This window comes from Balaenoptera borealis, assembly GCF_965194805.1.
Source record: "Balaenoptera borealis genome assembly, chromosome: 9".
NCBI lineage: Eukaryota > Metazoa > Chordata > Mammalia > Artiodactyla > Balaenopteridae > Balaenoptera > Balaenoptera borealis.
This window is the reverse complement of record NC_138873.1, coordinates 16,321,526-16,343,989: the sequence shown is the minus strand read 5'-3', so window position 1 is coordinate 16,343,989 and position 22,464 is coordinate 16,321,526. Positions and strand designations below refer to the sequence as shown.

At 37.2% G+C, this 22,464-nt stretch overlaps 1 protein-coding gene across 2 annotated transcripts in view; it reads right to left on the bottom strand.

Annotated features, from left to right (window-relative positions):
* PPIL4 (peptidylprolyl isomerase like 4) overlaps positions 1 to 21,165 on the bottom strand; it is a 32,334-nt gene extending 11,169 nt beyond the window's left edge. The window contains exons 1-10 of one of the 2 annotated variants that reach the window (XM_082405514.1): positions 20,966 to 21,165; positions 16,198 to 16,265; positions 16,046 to 16,110; positions 15,530 to 15,647; positions 14,788 to 14,930; positions 14,186 to 14,282; positions 13,325 to 13,441; positions 8,867 to 8,991; positions 7,309 to 7,375; positions 2,159 to 2,270 (exon numbers count right to left, since the gene is read on the bottom strand). In XM_082405514.1, coding sequence (XP_082261640.1) covers positions 2,159 to 2,270; positions 7,309 to 7,375; positions 8,867 to 8,991; positions 13,325 to 13,441; positions 14,186 to 14,282; positions 14,788 to 14,930; positions 15,530 to 15,647; positions 16,046 to 16,110; positions 16,198 to 16,265; positions 20,966 to 21,035 — 982 coding nt within the window. In that variant the 5' untranslated portion in view covers positions 21,036 to 21,165. Of the gene's footprint in view, positions 1 to 2,158; positions 2,271 to 7,308; positions 7,376 to 8,866; positions 8,992 to 13,324; positions 13,442 to 14,185; positions 14,283 to 14,787; positions 14,931 to 15,517; positions 15,648 to 16,045; positions 16,111 to 16,197; positions 16,266 to 20,965 lie in introns of both variants that reach the window. The other variant, XM_082405513.1, reaches the window with a different exon arrangement.
* Positions 21,166 to 22,464: the final 1,299 nt, after the last annotated feature.

The window sequence follows — 22,464 nt, the reverse complement described above, 5'->3', positions numbered from 1 at the left end:
GGTTCAAGTAGAGCCATTAAGTCTGTGAGAACATTAGGCCCAAAGGAAATTGAGGGCTTGGGACCTGTGTCTGAGATCTGAGAGGCTTATAAGCATCAAAGACAAGATGAATCTATTTGGCAATTCCAGAAGCTCTGTAAAGGAAAAGGGCCAGTAGGCCAAGTTTCATATAAATGTGAAACAGACAACTGTAAGAGTTAAAATACTGGTAACTGTAACAAACAGGCACCATTTCATCACTGAAAAATATGTGCCCTGTGCCTGCCATTAGAAGTCTCACTATGTATGAAGCAGTTATGGTATATTGTCGAAGGAGCAACAGATCAAAGTGAGAAGTTTTAGATTCAAATCTTGACTCTAGTGGGAGGTCCTAGGTAGGACACTTCAATTCTCTGAAAGTCATTCTCTTCATTTAGGAACTGAAAATAATATCAACATTTCACAATGCTGTTGGAATCATTAAACAAGGCTATAAGGAAAAGTACTTAGCACTGTGAATGGTACACAAGATATGTTCAATTTTTTTAAATGTTAATCCATAATATACAGAATTATCTCAGGAACTTCCCTGGTGGCACAGTGGTTAAGAATCCACCTGCCGGGCTTCCCTGGTGGTGCAGTGGTTAAGAATCTGCCTGCCAATGCAGAGGACACGGGTTCAAGCCCTGGTCTGGGAAGTTTCCACATGCCGCGGAGCAACTAAGCCCGTGCGCCTCAACTACTGAGCCTGCGCTCTAGAGCCCGTGAGCCACAACTACTGAGCCTGCGTGCCACAGCTACTGAAGCCCGTGCACCTAGAGCCCATGCTCAACAAGAGAAGCCACTGCAATGAGAAGCCCATGCACCGCATCAAAGAGTAGCCCCCGCTCTCCGCAACTAGAGAAAAGCCCGCGCGCAACAAGATCCAATGCAGCCAAATAAATAAATAAATGTATAAAAAATAAATAAAAACACTGCATCAGCAATCAAAAACCCGTAGTATTTCAGTATACACAGATTCAACCTTAAGTTTGTTACGCTACCACTAGCAGAAATTTATTTGACATATATATGCATATGTAGGATATGTCATATGTGTAGGGATAGGACCTAGTACAGAGATCTTTTCAATTTTGTACCATATGACAACTAAAACAAACAAACTTTATAAAAAAGATTTTTTTTTTTAAATTTATTTGTTTTTGGCTGCGTTGGGTCTTTGTTGATGTGCACGGACTTTCTCTAGTTGTGGCGAGCGGGGGCTACTCTTTGTTGCGGTGCGCGGGCTTCTCATCCCGGTGGCTTCTCTTTTTGCAGAGCACGGGCTCTAGGCACATGGGCTTCAGTAGTTGTGGCACACGGGCTTAGCTGCTCTGCAGCATGTGGGATCTTCCCAGACCACAGCTCAAACCCACGTCCCCTGCACTGGCAGGGAAGCCCCAGAAAATAGAATTTTTAAGAGTTTTGCATCTAGAAGAGCCAAACCACCAAATGATAATTACTTTGGAAACATGTTATGTCTGCAATGGGTAATTATAAGTGATTTATAATACAGTCAAACATAGAAAATATATTCATCATCAGTTTAAAATACACCTATACATCAGATAGAGAAGGACAAATATCATATGATATCACTTATATGTGGAATCTAAAAAAATAGTACAAATGAACTTATTTACAAAATAGAAATAAGAGTTACAGATGCAGAAAACAACCTTATGGTTAACAGGGGGATGGGGGAGTGAGATAAATGGGGAGATTGGGCTTGACATATACACACTACTATATACAAAATAGATAACTAATAAGGACCTACTATATAGCACAGGGAACACTACTCAATACTCTGTAATGACCTACATGGAAAAAGAATCTAAAAAAGAATAGATATATGTATATGTATAACTGAATCACTTTGCTGTGCACCTGAAACTAACACAACATTGTAAATCAATTATACTTCAGTAAAAATTAAAAAATTAAAAAAAAATACAAATACACACACTCACACACACATACCCCCATCTTATATACTAGATAGCAGCTAGGTAAAATCAAATAGCAGGAGTTACATCACTGAACATTTCTAGTTAACAGCACTGTCAAAAGAGATACACACACACACACACACACGATGCAAAGCAGAACAGAAACAAAGGAAGATGAACCAACATACCTTTTCCTTTCCATTTAACCTTTGCAACAGACTGGCTAAAGTCCACATGTATTCTTCTGTCATCTATAAGTACATTGTCCATCTTGAAGAACGCTTTCTCACAATCTTCTTCCTGATAGTAATTATAAAAACTCAAGCATAAATCTTTATAGAAAAGATTTCTGCAGCTAGAACAAATACTGAAAATACAAAAAGTTTCTTGTTACTAAAACTAAAATTTGAATACTTACTATGCACCAAATGCTGTTAAATGCTTTGCATCTATTATCTCAATTAACTCTGATAACAACCCTATGAGGTATTACCTATTATTACCTCCATTTTCTCAAAGAGAAAACAGAGGTTTAGAGAGGTATAGAAGTTGCTAAAGGGCACACAGTTGGCAAGGGCAAGAGCCAGGATTTGAACCGAGGCAGTCTGATTGCAGTGCACATACATATACTTACCAACTGTGTTATACAAATCCATAATCCCTTTTACTCAAAACCCAAAACTATCCTGAAAACTGTTTTTATAAATTTGGTGTTAAAATCCATGTGACAGCAAAACCTAATGGAAGGACAAACCTTAACTTATTCTACTTAGTATGAATATTCATTTGTTTTCACAGCAGAAGTATTTCTGTGATTATGGAATGCTGACCCAGAAGTGTGCCACGTACCCCAGAGATATGTGTGTTGCGCACACACACACACACACACACACAAACACGCAGTATTACATTTCTAAATTCTGAAAAAGTCTGAAATGGGAACAGTTACTCCCAAGGGTTTTGGATAATGGATTGTGGGCCTATGATACCAAGGTCTATGTTACATAAGAATTCTTGTCAGTAACTTCGCAAGCCCTACATCCCCATCTCTGACATCTGAAGACTAGAAATGACACATTTCAATCCAGCACTGATCAATTTTCTCCTAGGTCCCTGGAAACTTATTTTTTGGTCTGTTCACAACTCAACTAGAAACAATCCAAAGATAAAAGAACTAGTTATAATCATATTTATTTACAATGTATGTCAAGAATTAAATGGAACATAAACTCCAAGGGACAAAACTTTATTCATCTTTGAATCTACATCATTTAGACCATCATCTGGCACATGGTAGGCAATCAGTGCATGTTTGATAAATCTGACTGATGACCCTTAGGCAGGCATAATTCCATCACTGTGCCATTTCCCCAAAGAGAAGGTTCTCAGATACTTTTTTTCAGGAGGATAATATTTGCAAATACTGAATTTACTTATACCTAAACAACAGTTAAGGAATCTCTTCAAAATTTAGATTAAACACATTGTAAATCAACTACACTTCAATTAAAAATTATAAAAAAACACATGGAAATGCATGCAAAGGACAAAAATATCCAAGAAAATCTTTAAGAAGAACAAAGTTGGAGGACTCACACTACCAGATATCAAGACATTATAAAGCTGCAGAAATTCACACAATTTGAGAGTGGTGCAAGGACAGACAAACAGACCAGTGCAACAGTGCGGCATCCAGAAACAGACTTTACACATGTGGACACCTGATTCATGACAAAGTTGGTACTGAAGAGCTATGCGAATGGGTCAACCTTTTTAACGAATTTTGCTGGGTCACCTGGCTATCTTATGCAAGAAAAATGAAATTTAACACGACACACATAATATACAAAAATCAAATTTCAGATCTAAATAGGAAAGATAATTTCACAACAGAGCTTCTAAAGATAGCATAGAGAATATTTTCATGACTTCAGGTAGGCAAACATCTTTAAAAATAGGCAATAAGGAAGAAAAGCTGATAAACTGAACTAAAAATTAGAAATTTCTGCTTATCAAAAGACACCATTAAGAACGGGAAAAAGGTAATCCACTGAGCAGCAGATACTTGCAACACATACAACCAAAAAAGAGTTTGTACCCAGAAAGTACAAAGAATTCTTACAAATCAATAAAAAGGCACAAACACCCAATCCCAAAGTGGCCAAGTCTTGAACAGGTATTTCATTTTTATAAAGGACGTTTAAATGGCAATAAACATATGAAAAGGGGCTCAATCAGGAAAATGCAAAATAAAACCACAATAAGATACCACTACACACCCACCAGAGTGGATAAAATTTAAAAGACAGACCATACCAAGAGTTGGTAAAGCTACAGAATAATAGGGACTCCCAAACATTGCTAGTGGAAGTGAAAATTAGGATAATCCCTTTGGAAAGCTGACTGGAATTATCTCCTGAAGCTACACCTACCCTATGACGCAGCAATTCCCTCTTGGATATATACCCAACAAAAATGCATACATTTGTACACTGAAAGACATGACAGAAATGGTTTAGAGCAGCACCATTCATAGTAGCTAAAACTGGGAAAGACCCAAATGTCCATCAACAGCAGACTGGAAATCTAAATAATGTTATATATGCGCAATGAAATACCATATGGCAATGAAAATTTACATACACACAATAAAATACTATATGTCAGTGAAAATTTACATACACACATAAAATACCATATTTCCAATGAAAATTAACAAAAAAGTTAAAAGCTACATGCAGTAACGAACAAATCTTGCAAATGTTAACACTGAGCAAAAGAAGCTAGACACCAAAACCACACATTGTGTGTACACTGATATGAAGTTTAAAATTAGACAAAATCTATATCAGAAGTAGCATCAATGGGGAAGTTTGCGGAAGGGGACACAGGTGGGGCCTCTGGGATTCCGGTAATTTTTTTTCTGCTGGCGTTCTATTTCTTGACCTGGGTGGTGATTTACATGGGTGTATTAACTGTGATTAATTCATCAAGCTGTTCACTCATGAGCTGCACGTTTTCGGCATGTATTTCATTCCTCAGTTTAAAAAAAATTTTGATCAGATTATCCAAAGCATAGAGAACTTGCGTAACATGCAAAAAAGACTCAGCGATGGATACTTACAAAGAGGCTACCGCTCAGGAGAATTATGAAGCAGAATAACGTAGCTTAATCTAATTTTCAAGAAAAGAGAAAGGCTACAAAAGATTCACCTCAGGGACTTCCCCGGTGGCACGGTGGTTAAGAATATGCCTGCCAATGCAGGGGACACGGGTTTGATCCCTGGTCCAGGAAGATCCCACATGCCACGGAGCAACTAAGCCTGTGCGCCACAACTACTGAGCCCGTGTGCCACAACTACTGAAGCCCATGTGCCTAGAGCCCGTGCTCCGCAACAAGAGAAGCCACCGCAATGAGAAGCCCGTGCACCACAACGAAGAGTAGCCCCCGCTCGCCGCAATTAGAGAAAGCCCGCGCTCAGCAACTAAGACCCAACGCAGCCAAAAATAAATAAATAAATAAAAGGTTCACTTCAAAAACTGAAATGTTGAATCATGATAAAGAATCCATAGATTCTAGAACCACTCTATGCTCTAAAGTTGACCTGAACTATGTATTCATGGCAAATGGTATACCTGCAGAAGATATTAGTCTATCTGCCATAAACAAAATGAAATTATGTTTGTAAGCAAATAAACAATATAATCTATGCTCAGTGATGGAATAACACTGTCAAGTTGACAAAAAGTATTCATAGCAAACTAAAGGTAGAGATCTCCTTTCTGCTGACACCAATGTACCTTGTAAATATTATTTCTGGTACACCTGACACAGTGTCTAGGTATAATGTGTTATGTGTCTGTCTTCCTCAACCCTCCATTATTCATCTTGTACCCCTAGGCCCTACTGCAGTGCCTGAAATATAAAAGGTGTTCAACAAGTACTTTGGAATAACTATAACTTAGAATGAGCTACTACTGGACATACTTCAGTCCAAAGCTGCAAAAAGAAATAACGTAGCCTAGCAAAATGGCTAAAAACATTGGGAACAGCATCAGACATACCTAAGTTCAAATCCTAAGAGCAAATACAAGCTTTTGTATTTATTTATCAGATGAAGAAAAGTGCAAAGAAGGAACAGAATTAATACAAATGTTCCTAGTCACTGTATAAGTCACATTTAAATTTGATGGGTTTTTTTTTTAAAGAATTACACTGGGGCTTCCCTGGTAGCTCAGTGATTGAGAATCTGCCTGCCAATGCAGGGGACACGGGTTCGAGCCTTGCTCTGGGAAGATCCCACATGCCGCGGAGCAACTAGGCCCGTGAGCCACAACTACTGAGCCTGCGCGTCTGGAGCTTGTGCTCCGCAACAAGAGAGGCCGCGATAGTGAGAGGCCCGCGCACCACGATGAAGAGTGGCCCCCACTTGCCGCAACTAGAGAAAGCCCTCGCACAGAAACGAAGACCCAACACAGCCATAAATAAAGTAAATAAATAAATAAATAAACCCAAAGTTTAAAAAAATTACACTGAATTTATGAGTATTAACAACATTTTAAATCTGAACAATTTTATAAATATGGGTGGTAGTTAATATTTGTTATATAAAATGTTAATTGAGTTATTAACTATTTCTTTGAAAATAAAACAGCAGGACAGAAGGCTATGACATTCACTAGGTACATGATTTTAAACAAGTCACACTACCACTGTGTGTCTCAGTTTACTTATTTGGAGAAGGAGGACAGTACCTATCTCAGAGTTGTGAGGATTAAATGCAGGTCAAATAGCATAATGCTTGCTTAGAGAAAATTACTTGAGTAACATAAGCTATCATTCCTATTACAGATCTAGAAAGTACCATCTAATCTCATACTCAAGTTTTACTTATAAGGAAGATAATGCCTAGAAAGAAGAATTCTAAATAAACTGCCAAATATCATAGAATAGTTGGTCAGTGACAGAGCTGAAATTAATATCTAGATCATAACACTCAGATTGGTTCTCTTTCTATTACTCAATTATTATATCTACATAAATAGCACTGAAAAATTGTTTATAGAATGTGAAGAACTTTACCTAAAACTTTAAAATTTTAAAGATACATTCATGTAGGTTGAAACTGAACCTAAAGTAAAGATACATACATTAACATTGATAGATGTTAAATTTATCCCCTATTTGAATATCACAAAGTTATTTTTCTTGGGTGCCTAAAGAAAGGGCAAACTAATTTTCTAATCTTAGAGACCAGAAAAAGTTCTATACATTTTCACACTTTAATACCACAGACCAAAAAAAATACAAATTTAATATATCTATATTATGACCTACTTTTTCAAATTCAATAAAAGCATAACACAGGGATTCTCCAGTCTTCCAATCCCGGATAACTTCACAACTGAAACAAAGTTTGGAAAAAAGTGACTTTAAAGAAAAAGCATTCACTCTTACTCTTCAAAAGTAAAAAACAAAAGAAGCCAAAGTTAAATTCACAGAACTATATTTCTCCAAATTTCTTCAATAATAATTATTTTTTTAAAAATAGTTCACCAGTCTAGAAACTAAATTATCTAGATTCTACTATAAATGCCCTATCTAGGCCTACAATCCTAAATTCCCAAAACACTGAAGGAAGAATAGATAAAAATATTTAATTTTCCTTTGGCAAAGGGAAATTACTGCTAAAAATCCTTTTAAATTGTAATTTATTTCTAGTCCAAATACAGATGAATTACAGATTATCTAATGTCACTGTAGAATAATGCACACACATTCATACATATACACATGTTTAGTAAACTTACGATTTGGGATTTTTGAATTTTAATATAAACCAAGCTCAAATGTAATCGCATAAGTCTAGCTATTATACAGAACTAATCCATCTTAACCAAGTGAAAGGGCCAGTAAGGTGGAATTTAAAGCACCTGGCTTAATCATTTTTCCTCATGTATCTCAAGTCTCATTTTAAACACATGAAATGAAACAGGGACAAAAAACATTGTGAGAGAAAGGAAAAGTAATCACATTATAGCATATGGTTCAGCTGTTACAATATTTAAGTATACATTAAAATGTAAATATTGAACAAAGATCTAAACAAAATTATGATACAACCAAAGTAGTAGGCAGGGAGAATGAAGAGGGCAGGATAGAAATAGAGGTGAATCCTCATCTTCCTTAGCAAGAAGTTAGAATATAATGTCTCCAATTTAAAAATAAGAAGTAGCAGTATAGGAAATATTTTTATAAAGATGATATATTATAAGTGAGTAGAGGAATAAAGTCAGGTAGTCTTTTATAGAAAGATTTTTCTTTCAATAGAAGAATAAAGAATGGCTTCATAGAAGAAAAAACATGAAATGAAAGGAAATTCTAAACTTAAAATATTTTTTAATCAATTACAAAATATTCCCCTTTCTCACAGAAACACTAGCTTCATAAACTTTTGCATTAATAATACAAGGAAAATTAACCAAAAGAAAAATTTTAGAAAACTTAGATTCAAATTAATTTTGACATAGGTTGCTGGTAATTCTAGAGAAAATTTAAATGAGATAGATATTTAAAATATTAAAGAAGAATACTACAGAACTAGACTTAAACTGTTCCATTCACTTCCTGTTTTAGAGTTGAAAATGTCTGTGCTGGGAGTGAGAGAATCACTCAATGTATAACGCATACACACACATTACAATATATACACACACATATATCTACGCATACACATTTACATACATGTTTTTCTTCCCTACTGTCCAACAGACTCATCTGTAAAACTCACCCGTATAAAATTCACCTAGAGTTCACAGACTCATCAAAAATGTTATTAGAAAACCACCAACTAATACCTAGTTTTTCTAAATCTTTCACTAATTCTAGAGACTACCTTCTTATTGGCCCAAATCTTGAGAATATTATCTCCAGATCTTCATCTGTGGTCACTGGGTTCAATTTACACACAAAGAGCACATTTTCTGGAGGTTTAATATCTGCATCAGGTAGGTCTCCCACCTAAATGATAAACAAACAAGAATATAAATCAACTCCTTTATTTAATTCGCATTCTAAACATCCCGTATTTAGCCCACAATGCTGATTCCCTGAAATATCTAAATTTACATTATAAACTACAGGCTCAGGAAAAGAAATCTTAAAGATTTCAAAATTCAAAACTCCATGCTTCCTGGCAGTAACAATATTAATAGCCAAAATATTTACCCGACCCCTACTTTGTGTGAAGACCATGTTTGGCACTTCATATACATTACTGCCAATTCTTAAAACAACCACGCAATTTTCATTTTACTTTTCCATAAGTAAAGTAAAATTCAAAAAGGTTAAATAACTAACTTGCCCAGGGCCACACAGTTGTAAGCAACAGAGTTGGGATTTGAACCCAGGTCTACCTGGCTTCAAAGTCCCAATTTTATCTCCGCTTTTTCTTTCTTCACGTATTTAATATATTTTTGAAAGAATTGATGTAAAGTATATCTAAGTTATGAAGCATGAAAATAAAAACACCCATGATGCCACCAACTAGCTTAGGAACTAAAATGTCCCCTGATTCCATTATCCCTCTGCCTCTCTCACCACAAATGAGTCTTTTGGTTTTCCTTTCTGGCCATTCCCTTACAGATCTTTATAGAGTTTTGCCACATAAGTATATACCCCTAAGTAACATATTGTTTAGTTTTACTTGTTTTTAAACTTTTGAAAAATACTGTCATGCTGAACCCAGCCTTCAGCAATAAGTAATGCCCAATTCTTCTCCACATTATTGCTCAGTATGGAACACCAACAATTCCTGGATAGTGTTTCTAGCTTTTTAATCTCACCCTCACTATCATCTTCTACTTCAGTCAAACCAAAGTCAACTTCATGGTCAACTACTGTGCTGAGCTGAGCCCACCACTTCCTACTAAAGAACTAGAGAAGATGACAGTAAGAGAAAACCATGATATGATGATGGTGTTGTTTTCCTTGTGGGAAAAGTATGTTTACCATGAGCCTTTAGATGGGGAAACAATATTCCTTCATACATATATTCAAAAACTCTCAGAGATGATTTCAGGTAAGATTACCATATAAAGTGTTTCCTCTTGGATAAACACATTAAAAAAGAGAGAGAGAAATCTTGGAAATCATAAACAGTAAGAAGCAACTGAGCCAGTAAGATCTGCTCAGTGTCTCTGAAGTCTATCAAAAGATAGCAATAACCTATGCCCAATAAGCAGCATTACAACATATATGGGGAAGAGCAAATCAGTAAAAATCCCAAAAGGCACCTATAATGGCAGAAATACATCTAAAGGAAGCACAAATGAGAAAAAAAGTTAATGAGTTAAAAAAGAACTTGTTATACTACTTAGTCAAAGATAATTTTAAAATACAAGGAAATTTAAAATATTCATAACAGCTATGAAGGTCAAAACAATATTGCAAAACACTAGGTGAATTACCATTACAGTAAACACAAATAAAGAAAAACTGATATCCTTAAAAAATAGAGGAAACTTGTTGATTGTGAGAATTGAAAGGACACAGGATCACCTAATGGAACAACTAAAATCCAAAACACTGACAACACCAAGTGCTGACAAGGATGTAGGACAACAGGAAGTCTCATTCTTGCTGGTGTGAATGCAAAATGGTAATTCAATTTGGAAGAGAATTTGGCCGTTTCTTACAAAGCTAAACCATAAAATCCAGCAATTGTGCTCCTAGGTATTTACTCAAATGAGTTAAAAATTATGTCCACACGAAATTCTACACACAAATGTTTATAGCAGCTTTATTCATATTTGCCAAAACTTGGAAGCAACCAAGATATTTAATAGGTGAATAGATAAACAAACTGTGGTAGACCCATATGAAATATTATGTAACAATCAAGAGAAATGAGCTATCAAGCCATGAAAAGACATGGAGGAACCTTAAGTATACACTGCTAAGTGAAAGAAGCCAATCTGAAAAGGCTACACACTGTATGATTCCAATTATATGACATTCTGGAAAAGGCAAAACTATGCAGACAGTAAAAAAAGATACTGTTGCCAGGAGTTAGGGGGATGAACAGGTGGAGCACAGAAGACTTTCAAGGTAGTGAAACTATTCTGTACAATACATGGCATTTGTCAACACAAAGAGTGAATCCTAATGTAAATTATGGATTTTAGTTAATAATAATTTATCAATATTGGCTCACCAATTAACAAATGTACCACACTAATGCAAGATGCTAATTAAAAAGGTAAACTGTTGGGGAGGGTGAAGGGAGTACATAGGAACTCTCTGTACTTCTTGTTCAATTTTTCTGTAAATCTAAAACTATTCTATAAAATAAGTTCTATTTATTAAAAACAAAACAAGAAAAGGAATCCACAAGTCCATATTGATAATGAATATATGATAAGTAGCGATAATAAAGGAGTGCTCTTCCTTACAACAGAAGGCAGGCTGACAAGTGTGGAAAAAATGGCGGAGTTGGGAAATCACCACTTTGCACCCATCAGAGTCAAGATTGGTTCAAGCAATAGTCATGGATGGCTAAGAAATCCAGAGGGACAGTTTGACAAGGAATAAGATATCTGAAGGTCTCAAAGTGCCTTGCTAGAGATGGCTTATTAGTTGCAAGGGGAAAACAGAAACTATGCAGTGGAGACCCCAGACAATGGATTACCTTGACCAAGTGATCAAAACGAACACCTCCCAATGAGAGGCAGATGGATATTATCCACCTCCAGATGTGACATCTGAGAAGGATACAATGTCACCTATGTAGTACTCTGGCTATGGGTGTGTAACCTGAATCTTAATCACAAGGCAACAGCAGATAAACCTAAATTGAAGAATATTCTACAAAATAAATGACCTGTATTCTTCAAAAATGTTAATGTAATGAAAAACAAGGCAAGTTAAGGAATTCTTCCAGATTAAAGAGATTAGAGCAACATGACAACTAAATGCAACAGATGATTGATCATGAGCTGAATTCTAGACTGGCAGGAAAAAAAAAGCTATAAAGGATATTACTGAAGTAACTGACAAAACTGGAATGTAGACTGTAATTTCTATCAATTTTAAAGTTCATGATTTTGATATCTGTACTGTGAATATGTAGGATAATATTGCTGCTCTTAGGAAATACACACTAATGAAAGAGAAAAGATATCTGCACCGCAATTTCAAATGGTCCCCCCAAAATAGTATGTGTGTATGTGCGTGTATAATCAGAGACAGAGAGGGAGAGGAGAGAGAGAGAGAGTGAATGATCAAAGCAGATGTGACAAAATGTTAAAAATGGGTGAATCTGGGTAAAAGGTATATAGAAGTTGTCTGTGTTATTATTTGTAATTTTTCTGTAAATTTGAAATTATCTGAAAATAAAAAGTTTAAAGAATGTTAACCCCTCTTATTCTGGCATAAACTTTCTATACTTTGTTGATGAAAGCTCTGATGATAAGCTAATGTTCTTTCCCTTTATAAGTCACTTACTCTTGCTGCCCAGGTGCTCAAAGCATTTTTCTTTTAAGTCCAGTAATTTTCTTAGAATTTGCCTTGGTGTTGGCTATTCTGGGTCAATATTCTCAGATAACACAGTGTGCTCATTAAACTGTGCATTTTTAATTTTTTTTTAATTCAGTAAAGTTTTCTTGAATTATAGTCTTTAGTATTTGTTCCTTCAGATTAGTGATGCTAATACGAATTTTAGAACAGGTAATGAACCTGAAAGCTCTACTATATAAAATAATGATAGTAATAAAAACTTAATTATTATCTATCCATTCCAATATTATTGATAACCTACTACGTGAAAGGTATACCTATTCCACAAAAATAAGAAACGGAAAAAATGCCTAGTAGGTCAACTAATCATGTACTGAGTAACTGTTCCCCAAACGACTTCATATTGCTAGTAATACAGAAAAGAGTATACTTTAGAGTGTTCAATTTCTGCCCAGGTTTTATCCTGTACTTAGTATTCTACTATTTAATCTCAATACTTGAGATGTACAAAGAATTATTCTCTAATATACTTAAAATTCAGTCCAAGAAACTCTTTAAAAATGAGGTGAGTATAAAAAACTGAAATCCAATTAATATTTGTAAGCTGGATATCCACTTCCCATTTTTTTAAAAAGGCACTTGGCACTATATTAATAGTGGAATCAAATTTGTTTACTTTCATATGTGTTATTATGTCATACAAAATTTAATCCAGAAAAAAACACTTAGCTAAATTTTTTAATATTTTAAAGACTATCAAAAAGTCAGAAATAAACTCACAATGAGTATGTATTAAGTATACTGCTGAACAACTATTTGAAAAAAGTAATTATCTTACCATTTCCAGTAGAATAGCTTGAGTTTTGGCCTCTTTTTCTGCCTTTATTTCTTCTACTTCTTCAGCCGATCTTCCTTTGAAATCATCAATTTCTTCATCTGCTCCTATTCGACCACTCTGTAAGGCAGAAGTTACTCATATATATACTTAAAGCATAGAAATATCTAAGAAACATGAGAGACATTATGCTTTATTCTTAGTTCCATCAAATGTGTTAGAACATTTGTTTCACAAATGTGAAACAAACTTACCTCTGAAAATTGATTTAGATGAATTCAATAATACTAGCCAGACTAGGCATCTAATTTATTTTTAAATCAAAATAAGCATTTATATAGGAACTATCTGGTATCCAACTAAGTGCTGAATACAGAAGATAAATGGTCTTAGAAATTAAGCATTAAATCCCAACTATAAAGATAAATTCAGCTTTGAGGAAGCCTCATACGCAGAAATTTTTACCTTAAAAGATCTGAGGGAAAAAGTCTCCATTATGCCACAGAAATTTCTGGGTTCTAGCCTGGCTCAAAAGTATCCCCAGTTGAAAAGTTCCTTCACAAGCTGATAATTTAATTTAGGCTTAAAGTTACACTCCTATCTAGAGTTAAGATATGAGAGAAATATTTCCCCAAGGTATTCATATAAGCTTCCAGAGCTAAGGAAAGAATATTAGGGAAATAAAAAGATAGGTAGAAAAATGAGTATCTCCCTGGAAGAGAAAAAGAACTCTAAACTTGTCCTAGTATTATTGATCAAGCAAGACAATCATTCTGAAGAAATAAGTTTTAATAAGGTAAAAAGCAAATTTTATGCAAAACATTAATATGTATGTACATTCAATCACAAGAAGACTCTACTTACATCTAGTTGTTCCCTTGTAGGTTCTGGTGATCGATCAGGAATTAATAGATCAGGAGGATCATCAAATGGATCATCTAAAATCACTGTATGATTTATCCTTACAAAATAAATCCAAGTCAAATGTTACATTTATGTCATTTCAGAATCCATGTTTTACTTTTTATAAAAATTATAACAAATATCTTAAGTATCTCTAACACCAAAAAAAACCATAAGCTCTTAGATTTTATTGCACAAGGATATTATTAGTGTATACTTTCACAATTAGTGTTACTGTTTTTGATTGTTTGATATTATATATTATATTTATTACTCTGCATTACGCTAAGATGTAATATAAATGACTAAATCTTAGTAATTTTGTCATATCTCTCAATAATCTGCATTTTTTAAAAGCTAAAGGATTAATAATTCCTCCCAACATAAGCATTTATAATTAGTACAAGTATTTTTTTAAATAAAGGTCTTCTCTATTATAAAGATTCTTATAGTCACATCTTAGAATTATCCAAAAACCAGTCTTACATATGCCATCCCCATTACCTGTCAAACATCACATATAAAACATTCTAGTACATTTCAATAGCAAACTGTAACCATACCTGATATCTTGATATGGTACAAAGTCCTTATCAACAAAGGTCTCATTAATTTTCTTAATTATGTCCATGCCTTCTGTCACCTCACCAAACACTGTATGAACACCATCAAGGTAATCTAGATTATCTCCTGTTGTAATAAGAAACTATATAGAAAGACATAGAATAAATACAAATACATATATAATTCAAACTGAAATCAGTTACAAAAGACTACATTAATTGCGTGAATTCTCACCTACTTGTCACTACTACTAAGTATAAGGCACAAAGCTTAAACATAAAATATCAGTAAATACAGATGCTCTGATTGTTTAAAATACTTGAACAAACCAAATCTCAGTTTTTTCACATGTAAACTGTGAGGAAAAAAAAGCATCTACTCCAATGGGGCTGTTGTGACAATGAATGAAAGGTGCTCAACATGACCTGTTTTGAAATAAGTAATAAACACTGAAAGGAAACGGGCCACACTGTGAACAGTGATATTCCACGAATGGTGGGATTGTAGGTAATGTTATTTTCATCTTTGTGCTTTTCTGTATTTTCTAAATTCCTCCCAATGGACATGTTTTACTTTTAAAGGAACAAAATAGTAAGGATTTTTTTAACATAGGAAAAAATAGTGTCATGTTTTTCTTCTAACAAATATCTTTGATTGAAATTCTCTCATTACTAGATCGTTTACAAAGACAATTTTGTGGGTTCCCTCCAGCGAAACTCATCTCCTCACCCATTTCCTAACCTGAGATCCATGCTGATCACTGCCATTGTTCACCATGGACACAGTGCCCTTCTTCCTGTGCTTAATTCTTGGCACTTTTTCAGCATCGAAAAAGCTTGCTTGATCACCATACAGTTGACTAAAAATACATATAATAAGGTTATAAAATATAAGTATACGCAACATGAAATATAAAACTACTAGGGTTACATATAGGGCGTTAGGGTTAACAGATAAGGTTACCATTTGTTTTTGGTTTTTTTCGGCTGCACGCATGGCTTGCGGGATGGAACCCGCGCCGCCTGCAGTGGAAGGGCAGAGTCTTAACCACTGGACCGCCAGGGAAGTCCCAGGTTACCATTTCTTTACAGAAATGCCACTATGATTCAAAATATTCCTTTTATTTGCTATAGACATTTATGGAACTTGGGGAAAATCTATATTTGAACCATATTTTAAAATGCAGACTGAAATATGCTACTTAACATTGTTAAGAGGTAATTCTATTTTTACTCATTTGAAAATAAAAGAACTTACCCAAAAACTGACTCTCCTCCACGGCCAGTCCCTGTAGGATCACCAGTCTGTATGATAAAATCCCTCTATAATATATAGGATACTTTGTTAATTCAGAGAGCTTGCTAGATAGTTCCAATAACAAAGAACATGACTAATATCCACCAACTCACCTGTACATTGTGAATAAGGCAATAATTGTAATATTTTATTTTGCACAACTTCAGGAAATTCAAGCAAGCTGAAAGAAAGTAAATAGTACATTTATCACAGTAGTTCACAAATATATTTTTAACCACGTAAAAGCACAGTTAGTATAGTTTAATTTCTAAACTACCATACAGAAACTTTCTCCCCAAATGGTCAAATGTCCAAAGCCATTGAAAAAGGTAGTAATCCTAGAAAAAGGCAGTATGTTTTAAATTATCACCTTATTCTCTTTTTCTTTTGATTTCTTGGGCATCTGAACTATATAGAAAACTGAAACTTATCTGGGATAAGCAATCATTTGTTGATGAATTGATTTTTTGTAAGAGGAAAAAAAAAAACTAAAGAGGACACTATGATTGGAAAGGATCTAGCAGAGTATCTGAAAATGGGTACAGATTATTTATATTAGAGAAAACAAAATATCTGGGACCATTTTTTTCACAATGATTAAATAGCCCTTCACAAAAATCCATATACTTATCATGTACCATGTTTTTTAAATAAATTCACTCATTTATCCAATAAACACTGACTGAGAATCTTCTAAGTACCTGTCACTGTTGTTAGGTCAAATGCCATTAAATCTTGATCTCTGCCCTTAACAAGTTTATAGACTAGTTGTAGAGAAACATGCTAACAACTTCTCAAGGCACTAAGCTAGAAACCAAACAGACAGAAAGACATATGAGGCGGTCCCTGCCCTCAAGGAGCTTGCACTAAACTAGGGTCCTTACACCTGAACACAAATAGTTACAATAGTGGGCACACCTGATAATACCATCTGTGCACTTAAATGGTACAAAGTTTAAAAGTGGTTTTAAATATGCCACACAAGTTGAAAAGAGATTGTTTCTGGCTGGGGAAATGAGAAGACCTCCTGGAGGCTTAAGGGAACATTAAAAGAACTGGATTGGCAGAGAGTAGAGAGTGGGCATTTCAAGCTGGGAAGACATTATGAAATACCCTGGAAGTGGGAATTTAAATGTTTTGGGGAGGGTCCGGGAGACTAGTCTAACTTCTATAACTTCTCCAGTGACACAGAGGAATAGAGGATTAAAAAGCTGGAGAGGTAAGATGGAGCCAAGTTATTGGAGGGTCTTGAATATCAGGCTTTTGATCATTTTTCTAGAAAAAAAATGTATTCCTGGAGTTACTGTTAAACATATAGGAATAGTCCTTTAACTAGAAAATAAAAATAATGAATCTAAGTAGTGATCAACAATGGTTGCCAAAATCTTTAGGTGAAAAGCTAATGGGAACACTATAACAGATATATCAGGTAGACAGACCTGAACCACTAACCAATTTTAACAACACAAAAAGATCCAACCAGACATCAAGTGCCTCCTGAATGTGATGCAGTTGGAAGTACAGTCTACCTGATATGAAATATTCTTGCCAAAAACATTAAACCTGAATCTGATCAAGGCTCTGGATCTAAGTAGAAATTCATGAGAAATAGAAGGGATAGAAGAATATATTAAAAGACACAACAGGGATAAAATCAGTCAAATCCAAAATGAAAAAAATTCTACAAATGACCCAGATTCTTTCTCAAAAATTTTTCAGGGAAAAAAGGGGGGCGGGGGGAACTTACAGATTAAAAGATATTTAAGAGATGTATCAACCAATATAATATATGGACCTTCTTACAAGACTAGACTAAACACACTCCTATCATACAATCCAGCAATCATATTCCTTTGCATTTACCCAAAGGATTTGGAAACGGGTCTATGCAAAAACTTGCACACGGATGTTTATAGCAGCTTTATTCGTAACTGCCAAAATTTGGAAGCAATCAAGATGTCCTTCAGTCAGTGAATGGATAAATAATCTGTGGTACAACCAGACAATGAAATATTATTCAAGGCAAAAAGAATTGAGATATCAAGCCATGAAAAGACAGGGGAGCCTAAAATGCATTACTCAGTGAAAGAAGTCAATCTGAAAAGGCTGCGTACTGTATGGTTCCATCTGTGTAACATTCTGGAAAAAGCAAAACTATGGAGACAATAAAAGATCAGTGGTTGCCAGGAGATGTGGGGGAGGGGAACGAACAGGCAGAGCACAGAGGATTTTTAGGGCAGTGAAATTACTCTGTACGATTCTGTAATGGTGGATATCCATTTGTCCAAAGCCACAGAACGCACACCACCGAGAGTGTACCCTAACATAAGTAATGGACTTTGGGTGATAACGACGTGTCAGCATAGGTTCATCAAATGTACCACTGTAGTAATAAATGTAAAGTATGCACAATGTTACATGGTAGAAACATTACAAATGTATTACAAATGTACCATTCTGGTGGGAGGTACTGACAATGGCAGAGGCCTGTGCACTGGGGGTAGGGGGGATATGGGAAATCTCTGTACCTTCACCTCAGTTTTGCTATGAACCTTAAAGTGCTTTAAAAAAATAAAGTCTTAATTTTAAAATGGGGTGGGGGAGAACCTATAGATTAAGAAATATTTAAGAGGGACTTCCCTGGCGGTCCAGTGGTTAAGACTCCACGCTTCCAATGCAGGGGGTGCGGGTTCCATCCCTGGCGGGGGAACTAAGATCCCGCAAGCCGTAGGGTGCGACAAAAAAAAAAAAAAAAATTTAAAAATTTAAACATCCAGTGGAATGGGGCTATAAATGAAACATTTCACAACTGTTAAACGAAGCTGATCATCAGCACATGAGGTTCATTTACATGATTCTACTTCTGTATATGTTTCAAGTTTTCTATAATAAAAAGTTTTTTAAAAAAAGAAAGAAAAAGAAGGGAGAGAAGGAGGGAGGAAAAAAGAAAAATAAGTCTGGATATATTTACTATAAATTGATAAGTAGTTACATATAGAAGTAGATATCCAATCACATGCTTACAAATGTATACAAATAGGGTGGACTTATGTTTTTAGTGTCCCAAGCTATCTTTGCAGAAACACTGCTTGGCCATTTTGTCTGTGTTAATTAGGTGACATAACCCTACCTCCCGTTTAGTCTCTCATAGTTCTACGGAAAAAGGCCCACTCACTTGCCAGGTGCTGCTCCACATGGAGAGTGTCAAACTCAAAGGAAAGCAAATCCAAAATATGAAAAATACAATTCCCTATAAAATCCTGTGTACCCCCTGGTCCTGCCATCCTTAAAGCTTACCCCAGTAACATGAGGCAATCAACTGTTTTCTTTAAGCCAGTTTGTGTTGAGTTTCTATCACTTGCACAAAGAGTCCTAATACAACACATATATTTGCATTACTCAATATAATGAACCTTTGGTGTATGCCCTCAAAGTGTCAGGCACTGCACTAGGTGCTCAGGATACAGAGATAATTAAGGCACAGTCCCTATTCTCTTAGAGTTTACATTCTTGAGAGGAGACCAAGACTTGCAAATAATTCCAGGCAAATAGGTAAATCTATAACAAAATATGTACTGTGATTTATAAAAAACCTGAGACAGAACACAAGAAACCAATCGAACTCTGCTTAGGGACACTGGAGAGTTTCACAGAAGAGATCATGCTTGATCTGAAAGTTGAATAATAAGCAGGAACTTTGCCAAAAGGACAACAGTGGAGAGAAATGTGGGGTAGAGGCAACAGTATGAGAAAGGCATAGAGGTATGGTTGAGTGTTGAGGGGTGGAGATAACTGAGCGTGGGATAAAGTGTAGCACGTCAGGAGGCACTCATGGTACCATATTGCAGCTTGTTTCATCTTCTTTCATAGACTGCATTCCATGGGGGCAGGACCCTGGTTGTAACTAAACTCTCCTGGTCTCCAGCTTCTCCCCACTCTGAAACATTCTCCACACTGCTACTTATTATCGTCCTAAAACAAGAAGTTTGCCATGCCTCCATCCTGCTCTTAAACCCTTCAAAGACTCTGGGCTTCAGTAGGGTACACAAGGCTATTCACGACCTGACCTAACCTAAAAACGTATACAACCATACTCGCAGTCTGCCATTCCACGGCCAAGCCACGCGGATCTACTTTCTATTTCCAGAAAATTCCAAGCAAACAAGAAAACCCTCGCTCCCACTCATCTTTCAAAGAGCTAGTTCAAGTGCTCTCAATTCTTTGCTAGCTTTGCTTCTCCCCGCCCCCTTCCAAAATTACACCCTCCTCTGGTTTCCATGGCAACTTACACATTCTTCCACTACAACGCTTAAGAAATTAAATGGGTTGCGACGCCTATTTCCCCCAATGGAAAATCAGACCCTCAAGAACAAGAGGCCCATCCCACGGCTTGGCACAAAGTCTCGCATAGTGAGCGATCAATGAGTGTTTGCTAAGGTTGGGTGCACACCTCCGGACAGCCCTTCCTCCAACCACGAGGGATGCCCACACTCACGGCTCCAAGCCCATCCTCCCTGCTTTCATCAGGATATACTGATTGCACACCAAGGAGTACTGCTTGCGTTCCTCTGACTAGTGAAAAGCAGTAAAGCCGCAAAAGCTATGGGCATTGTATATGCTGCATTACACATACACACACACACACACACACACACACGCATTTAATAACCACAAGCACCCGCCACCCGGACCCAGCACCAGATGCGGAGAAGGGCTGCTCCTCAAAAAAACTTTTCAACCAAGGCCCGCTAATAAAACAGCGCAGTCGCGGGCACCATCAGCCCAGAAGCTCCAACCAGTCCACGCGGACCGGGCAGAAAAGGCAAAGTGGGGAAAGCAGATAGCTGCCCGGCAGAGAGGTGAGCGGGGCCCGGGCCTCACCGCGCGGCCGCTCCTCCGTGTACAAGTCGATGACGACGTCGCCCAAGGTGGTCTCCAGCAGAACCGCCATGGCGCCCGCTCCTCCTCTGCAACAAGCCCCAGGGGTGACAGGCGCAGCCCGACGTCAACTACGCCAGGCGTCACCCTCGGCGCGACGCCTTTTACGTCATCCCTCCGGCGACAACGCCCCCTTCCGGGAGGCTCCTTTGGGCGGGTCTGGTCGGTGCCCCGCCTCGCCCGGCTGTCGGGCGGTGCCGTGGGTCCCGCCCATGGCGCGGCCCTTTTGAAAATCGTCCTTAGCCCTTGGCGACTGGCGTGGAAGCCTGTCACTCAAAGGGGCTTCTGTGAAGGATTTGTGCCCCTTTTGTGTCCATCCGAAGAATGGGGGGCTTCCCTGGTGGCGCAGTGGTTGAGAGTCCGCCTGCCATTATAGGGCATACGGGTTCGAGCCCTGGTCTGGGAGGATCCTGCATGCCGCGGAGCAACTAGGCCTGTGCGCCACAGCTGCTGGGCCTGCGCTCTAGAGCCCGTGAGCCACAACTACTGAGCCCGCGTGCCACAGCTACTGAGGCCCGCGTGCCACAGCTACTGAGGCCCGCGTGCCTAGGGCCCGCGTGCCTAGAGCCCGTGCTCCGCAACGGGAAAGGCCGCCGCAGCGAGAAGCCCACACACCGCAATGAAGAGTGGCCCCTGCTCGCCACAACTAGAGAAAGCCCGCACGCAGCAACAAAGACCCAATGCAGCCAAAAATAAATAAAATAAATAAATTTATTTAAAAAAAAATGGCGCTCTTGCACTGTTGGTGGGAATGTAAACTGATACAGCCACTATGGAGAACAGTACGGTGGTGCCTTAAAAAACTAAAAATAGAGTTACCATACCACCCAGCAATCCCACTACTGGGCATATATCCTGAGAAAACCATAATTCAAAGAGAGTCATGTACCACAATGTTCATTGCAGCTCTATTTACAATAGCCAGGACATGGAAGCACCCTAAGTGTCCATCAACAGACGAATGGATAGAGAAGATGTGGCACACACATACAATGGAATATTAGCCATAAAAAGGAACGAAATGGAGTTATGTGTAGTGAGGTGGATGGACCTAGAGTCTGTCATACAGAGTGAAGTAAGTCAGAAGTAAGTCAGAAAGAGAAAAACAAATACCATATGCTAACACATATATAATGGAATCTAAAAAAAAAAAAAAAAAAAACAGGTTCTGAAGAACCTCGGTGCAGGACAGGAATAAAGACGCGCAGACGTCGTGTAGAGAATGGATTTGAGGACACGGGGAGGGGGAAGGGTAAGCTGAGACGAAGTGAGAGAGTGGCATGGACATATATAGACACTACCAAATGTAAAATAGATAGGTAGTTGGAAGCAGCTGCATAGCACAGGGAGATCAGCTCGGTGCTTTGTGTCCCCCTAGAGGGGTGGGATAGGGAGGGTGGGAGGGAGACGCAAGAGGAAGGGGATATGGGGATATATGTATA